Genomic DNA, 7,363 nt, shown 5'->3' with positions numbered 1-7,363 from the left:
CCAAAGGTTCATTTAGGTTCACTTGTACAACACTGCAAACTTGGAGCAGCTGCGAGATGAAAGTACCTCATGTTTTTAAAAGTTTCTTCCTTGCGTCAACAACGTATTACAAATATATAATTAGTTATTATTTTGAGAGAACACATATTTCCTTTTTTATGCCAGCATAAAGCAAAACAGTACCTCCGTAATGTTCCCCTGCAAATGCTAGATAAGGATAGTGGAAAGGCTGAGCTTATCAGGGTTTGATTTTGTTTGTTTTCTTCCGTTGCAAGTCTATTCCCCGCTTCTGCAAAGTCTCATTTCTAATAGTTTTTCAGCTCGGGAATGTTCTTGTAGAGGTCCAGTGAGTCGGGGTTGGAGAAGGCGCCCCGCTGCGCCACCTCCCGGCCGGCCACGATCTGCTTCACCGCCACCTCCACCTTCTTTCCACTGATGGTGTACTGGTGGGACGAAAAGAAGGCTGTTAGTGGAGCCCACAACCCAACGTCTGCAGCCGGGAACCGGGCGGCTGGGAATTCCACTGCAAAAACTCAAAATCTTACCAGGAATATTTGTCGTATTTCTAGTTAAAATGTCTCATTTTTAGTCAAAAATCTCATTACACTTAAAACAAGAGTCATTACCAGAAAAATAACTTATTTGACAATTTTCACCTGTTTCAAGTACATTTTCACTTGAAATAAGTAGAAAAATCTTTATCTTCTCATTACAAGCAAAAAAATCTTCTTCCACTGGCAGATTTTTCTACTTATTTTAAGTGAAAATCTACTAAAAAAACAGGTGAAAACTGTTGTTTTTTCCAGTGATGAGTCTTGTTTTAAGTGTAATGAGATTTCTTTGTCTATTTTAACTACAAATAAGACAAATACAGGACTGTCTCAGAAAATTAGAATATTGTGATAAAGTTCTTTATTTAATTTTTTTAAATTTTTTTTATTTTCTGTAATGCAATTAAAAAAACAAAAATGTCATACATTCTGGATTCATTACAAATCAACTGAAATATTGCAAGCCTTTTATTATTTTAATATTGCTGATCATGGTTTACAGTTTAAGATTAAGATTCCCAGAATATTCTAATTTTTTGAGATAGGATATTTGAGTTTTCTTAAGCTGTAAGACATGATCAGCAATATTAAAATAATAAAAGGCTTGAAATATTTCAGTTGATTTGTAATGAATCCAGAATGTATGACATTTTTGCATTACAGAAAAGAAAGGACTTTATCACAATATTCTAATTTTCTGAGACAGTCCTGTATTCTTGTTAATATTTGGAGTTTTTGCAGTTGGCGCAGCTGGACTTACAGGAATGTCTTTGGTTTCCAGCAGCAGGGCGGGGACGTGTCGGGCCGACAGGGCTTTGCGGATGGCTCCTCGGATCCTGGTGGCCAGGTCTGGGGAGCAGGCCTTTCCAGGCACCATCTTCAGGAACAAGATGACCCGCTCCTCTCCGTCCGTGTTGTACTGGGGGACGCAAAGGCTGTCCGACACGTCCTCGAAAGCCTCCACTGCGGAGAGGAGAGAGAAGACGAGGAAAAAGAGGACAGAGATGAGAGGAATACGGTGAATAAGAGGCGGGAGATGATGGGAGCACATTCATTAAAACAACAAAAAAAGGATGAATGACATTCTTGCAGAAAAAAGAAATCCAGCGTTTGATCCGTCCTGGGAAACGACTAAGTTCTATCGAGGGCTAACATGGCTGTATGGTAGGATGGCTTATACTACACTCGTGAAGGTAAAGACTCACCAATGTTGTAGATCTCCGAGCTCCCAAAACGGACTCCGTTGGGGTTCAGCGTCCCGTCACTGCAGCACAAGCACAAGTTTAACATTTAGACCTCGGGTTTCTCGTTCCTTCCTGTGACACACTCACTTCCATTATGGTAAAGTTCGAGATAAAATCGATGACTGGTGTCTTTGTGATTGGAAAATATCAACAAAATTAGCTTGAGAACCGAGGATACGATTTGTTGGAGTTTTGCAAATGTGTCCATTTTTGAACTACTCAGCAGTCTGTTATAGGACCAGGATGGACCTATCTATTCTACTACTACTGTCATTTAGCATCTAGCTAACACTTTTATCCAAAGCGACTTCCATCTGAGGGAACAATCACACCATTTCTCCCGGGGAGCAATTAGGGTTAAGGCCTTGCTCAAGGGCCCAAGGTGGTTCATCTTGGTTGCCATGCCAGGGCTTGAACATGAGTCCTCCAGACCCAAACCCACCTCTGTAGCCACTAAACTACCACCACCCATATTCTCAATGGGAGACTGAGGATTAGGTCGGACACTGATCTCCACAGACATCTAGAGAAAGGTTGTTGCGTTGATGGTACCGTAGGTCTCCAAAACATGTAGACAATTGTCTGCATCAATGGCACCTTCATACAGGAGCCAGTTAGTTACACAACTTTACTAATCCATACACACATAACATCACAGATGCTGATTTTTTTATCTTTTGCTGATGACAGTATAGATGGTCTTTCTCATATCTGGAACATAGAATCTGAGCCTGACTTTTTGTTTTTAGCCCCAAAAGAAGGTTATTTTAATCAGAGATGAGCTCATAGGTGATATAAGGCTTGATACAAGTAAAATGGTTACATTCCTGCAGGCAGTGAAAGACTGGAAAACATTTTTTCCCCAGGTACTTCAAAACCCACGATGATCCACTAAACTGTAATATTACGGTTTCTTATACAGCCCTCCTTCTGGTGCTTGAAGGTCGTGTACATCCAATGATGGTTTCCAGTGCTGCCCCTTAAATACTGACATTTGATCTATACATTTCTTTTTTTTTTTTTTTTAAGATTGTTGTGGCTCTAGTGGCCCTTTATTCAAATTGCAGACAGGAAGGGGTTAGAGAGAGAGAGAATGGGGATGACATGCAGCAAAGTGCGCAGGCCGGGATTCAAACCTGCGACCGCTGCAGGACTGTAGCCTCAGTATATGAGCCGCTGCCCCACCCACTGCACCACCGAGCAGCCAATGATCTATGCATTTCTGATGGATTTGATAAGTCATAACCCGTACTGACATGTGTGGTGGATGCTCCTTGTTAACCCAGTAACGCCCTCACCTGTCATATCCACCACAGCTTTACTGGCACATCCTTTTGTGCATTAGTTGTGTTGCATCATCAAAATAAATGTGTTTATATTTTCAAAACAATGCCATTGAGTTTTTTTTAGTTTTTTTTTTAGATCTTTTCATTTAGTTGCATCAAGGTGGAGATCGAATTTCCGTGTTTGGTAAAGGTGTCAAACTAAGTGACTCCGGATTTTGATGCTTCCCTGAACATTTTTTATTTTTTTTTTTACATGCAAACATTTGCATCTTTCAACATGAGCGACTGACCTTCTACCCTGCATCACGACGCCTCCAGTCTTCGGGTTGATTTTACAGTAGTCCCCATGGGCCCACACGCCTAAAAGGAACAGCAGAGTTCAAACTTTTATTCTCATTGCCAAGTGGTTCAAGATAACACTGCAACATAATAAAAAGGACATGCACCGTAGACAAGCTGCATGCTGGGATACTTTCTGTACACTGATGAAATCACACAAGTATTACCTGGTGTGTATGAGGGATGTGTTTTGATAGGAAGGTTTTATGTAAACACGTAGGTGGAATATTTACCAGGATAAGTGGAGAAGTAAGCTTTATGATATTTGCTTCCGTTCTCGTCGTTCCAGAAGTGAGTTGGCTGACAGGGGATTGGCTTCAGGCAGACGAGCTCCCCGCTCTCCCCCCAAACCGGCTTACCTGTTCACACACACACACACACATACACACACACACCAGTCAGATCTTTCAGGGCCAACATTGCTTCTTTTCAGGTGTGCTTCCCCACAACACACTTGCGTGTAGACACACGTACGCCGCCCCGGTGTGTTTCCCCGTGTGCTTTTACACAACCCCGACCTCCTCCCTCTGGGTGGTGTTATAGGCTTAGAGATCGACTACAAAAATCCAGAGCTTTTCCTTCAGAACTGGCTTCAAATCATCCCTCAGTCCAGCCTCCTTTGAGGTGGAGACTCGCCGGTGCGGCCTGCAGAAGGCAGATGTGGAAGGACGGGCCAAAAGAAATCAATGAGAGAAATTCTGATGCCTTTAAAGACTCCCAAAAGATTGTCGATGGAAAATATTGGTTTCCAGTTGCTTCGTCTGTCATTTTTACAGAAATAGTGGAATATAATATAGCACGGCAGGTTTTTTCAGCCATGGATACCCTTCATTCAACCAGAAAGCTCAGTCTTGTTCTGTAGCTGCAGGAAGAGAAGCAAGTCATCACTAGTGTTGTTTCTGGCAGCCTGTTTCAATTTTAGTTTTACTCTCGTCTTTGGGTCAAGCTATCATTTTAGTTTTTGTTAGTTTTAGGCCCAGTCCCAATCCCCCAGAAAAATTTCCCAGAATGCTTTTTGTTGTCATTTGCGGACTGAATCAAAAAAAAAAAACATGGTGGACATTTCTTATTTTTTAGTGAATAAAATCAATATTTTGAGTTAGTTTCTGCATAAAAATGCGTTTTGATTACATTTTTAGCGAGAAATATATATTTTACTTTCATAATATTCACTCAGTGAATGTACATAATCACTCGTTTGCTCGTTGCTGCAAAGTCTTTTTCAAACCTCGCCAGAATAAAGGCTGATTTATGGTTCCGCCTTACACCAATGCAGAGCCTACAGCGTAGGTTACGCGGCGACGCGCACCGTACGCCGTACCCTGCGCCGTAGGCTCTGCGTCGATTTAACGCAGAACCATAAATCAGCTCCCGAGTTCTCATCCCAAAATTTTCGGAGCAAATTTCTTAACAGGCGTTATTTGGATAAACTGAGCCCAGGTTGACGATCTTAACGGTTACTTTTACGCCTGAAAAAATATTAAAACTTAATAAAGTGGCATATTAACAGCGCTGCAGCGGAAATTAAAACAGCTTTTAGCTCTGGGCTTCCTGATATGGTGTGACGTATGTGCAAACGTAACTACGCAGTCGCTTACATACCCGAACGTAAACCACGCAGTGACGTAGCACGCACAATTTAGGGGTAGTGCTGAAAAGTAGGGGTAGTGGGTGTATTGGGACTGGGCCCTAGGGAAGATTACAAGGGCCCTAAAATTTGTGGCTTAATTTTTAGTGGTAGAAAGAAAGGGGGTGTATTGGGATTGGCCTTTAAGTCTCGTTCATTCTCCTTTTAGTCATGCCAAGGTTCAGTCGACTAAAAGTTTGAGCATTTTAGTCTTATTTTAGTCAGAATTGTCCAGGACCATTTTAGTCTCGTTTTAGTCAGATTGTATTTAGCCAAACCCATTTTACAATTCAAACAAGGTTATATTATTATTATATTATTGTTACCTTATAGACTCAAGAAAACATTCATTCCAGATACAGAAGACTCTAATTTGAGTTTACAACATATTTATTTTTCCGCATTTCTCCCCATATTTTTCTTTTTCGACGACACATTGGGTTTTCTTTTCCACGTCTATGTAGGAAAGTGTATCCAAAGATGGTTTCTTCTTCTCTATGTTACTTTGTTTTTGACATTTTAGTCTCGTTTTTATTCATCTACAATATTGCATTATAGATTAAATTATAGTTATCCTCACATGACCAGCATTTTCATGGCGTCTCGTTTTCCTCAGGTGATAAAGGTTCGTTGATGACGATATTTAGGCATAATTTTCGATGACGAAAGCAACTTCAGTCATCACATGTCGCTGTAATCTTTTTACAACTTGATAGTGCCAAAGATGTTCTCCATCTCTGAACATTTAAACGCCGTCTCACCGTCAGGACTCCACGCTTCCACAGCCATGCCCAGATTCCTGGTCTGGATCTCCCCCCGATACACCGGGACGGTGGGGTTCTGACCCATGAAGCAGGACACGATGTCAGTGCCGCCTGGGGATCAAAAACAGAAGCAGACATTGAAATGTTGCAGCCAATGATTTCCCTTCACATTACAGTCAGAAACCTTGGACACGGCTTTATTAGCATTTATTTCCAAAACATGCTGTGAATTGTAAACTTGAAATCCTGAAGTGCCAGTTTCTCTCAGGTTTGATCAAAGTTTGTTTTACACTGACTTCGGATACCTCATGCAACCTTCCTTCAAAGACACGCCGCTAACACTTTCAGGCATCCTGTGCCAGACGCCGCATAAACAGTCCCATCAGATGACTGAGCCTCTTCCAAGTTTCACAGTGGGAATGATGTTCTTTTTCTTTAAATGCTTTCTCTTCCGAGCTCTGTGAACGCGCATCTGATGTGACATGTAAAAGGTTCTAATTTAAGATCTTTCCCAGCGGTACCGTGGCTTGTAAACATGCATTTTAGACAAGCCCAAACAGGCTTTTATTGTTTCTCTTTCAAAAGTAGTTCTTTTATTCCACGAGGTCCGCTTTTCCTGCAGAAGGAAAGCCGACCTCCTGCGGTCACATCCAAGGACGTTTACCGTGGACTCTGGGGTTTCATTAAGAGCCGGGCTTTGGACACAACAGTTACGTCCTTCCTCATCTTGTTGGGTGCGTAGTTTTTTTTCCCCTTTCTTTCCTTTTTTCCTTTCTTTCCTTTCTTTCCTTTCTTTTTGAAGCACCAGTGAGACTAGTTACCATATTAACGGATTAAACCGAACCTGATTCAAACTGTGCTGCAGCCGTGCATCATTGTTTCGTTTTTTTCCATGTTTAGTCACCGGTTCTTGGAAGAAAAAAAAAAAATTGTCATCTATCTTATGCCACTTTTCCACTAGTACCTACTCAGCCCGGCTCGGCTCACCTCCACTCGGTTTGGTTCTTTCCCACTAGGGGTCTAACGTGCAGAGTAGATACTTTTCTGTAACTATTCTGCCGAGGTTCTAAGCGGCTGAGTCGGCTGTATCTGACATCATCACACTACAGGCCAACAATTGGTCGGGAGGTTGGAGTCAGACATCTGAGTCAGGATGTGACATCAGTGAAAGAGCGACTCTGACGGTGGCTTCTTGTTCATTTTATTCGACAAAATGAAAAAGTCTGTTTCATGCAGATGTTCATAAAGCTGGCGGCTGAGGAGAGAATTAAAAAGGGATCTAGACGGCGATAAGGAACGACCAGATCTACCAGGAACTCTGTCACTTCATAGCTGCTCACGGCTCCAACGGAGTTTTCAAAAAGCGTCGCCACTTGAAGTTTCTCCCACTCTCATTTTTTAACTTGATATGAACACAAGCCACAGATCCAGCAGCACATCTATCATCTCCTCCAGGTTCTACATCTTTAGTGTTGTTGTCTTCTTCGTTTAGACACACAATCAAATACGTCAGAGCAGCTTCACTCCAACCTCCTACTTCTGCTCCAGGTGC

The 7,363-nt window shown here is 41.9% G+C and overlaps 1 protein-coding gene across 1 annotated transcript in view; it reads right to left on the bottom strand.

Moving 5' to 3' along the window:
* Positions 1–258: 258 nt before the first annotated feature.
* Positions 259–7,363, bottom strand: part of aacs (acetoacetyl-CoA synthetase) — a 62,313-nt gene continuing 55,208 nt past the window's right edge. Inside the window, exons 13-18 of the mRNA XM_061729569.1 lie at positions 5,809–5,922; positions 3,654–3,779; positions 3,372–3,441; positions 1,757–1,815; positions 1,312–1,514; positions 259–443 (exon numbers count right to left, since the gene is read on the bottom strand). Of these exons, the coding sequence (XP_061585553.1) occupies positions 306–443; positions 1,312–1,514; positions 1,757–1,815; positions 3,372–3,441; positions 3,654–3,779; positions 5,809–5,922 (710 nt within the window). The 3' untranslated portion in view covers positions 259–305. The remainder of the gene's footprint in view (positions 444–1,311; positions 1,515–1,756; positions 1,816–3,371; positions 3,442–3,653; positions 3,780–5,808; positions 5,923–7,363) is intronic.

This window comes from Cololabis saira, chromosome 9, assembly GCF_033807715.1.
Source record: "Cololabis saira isolate AMF1-May2022 chromosome 9, fColSai1.1, whole genome shotgun sequence".
NCBI classification, from domain to species: domain Eukaryota; kingdom Metazoa; phylum Chordata; class Actinopteri; order Beloniformes; family Belonidae; genus Cololabis; species Cololabis saira.
Note: the sequence above shows the minus strand (reverse complement) of the source record. Positions and strands in the feature narration are given on the sequence as shown.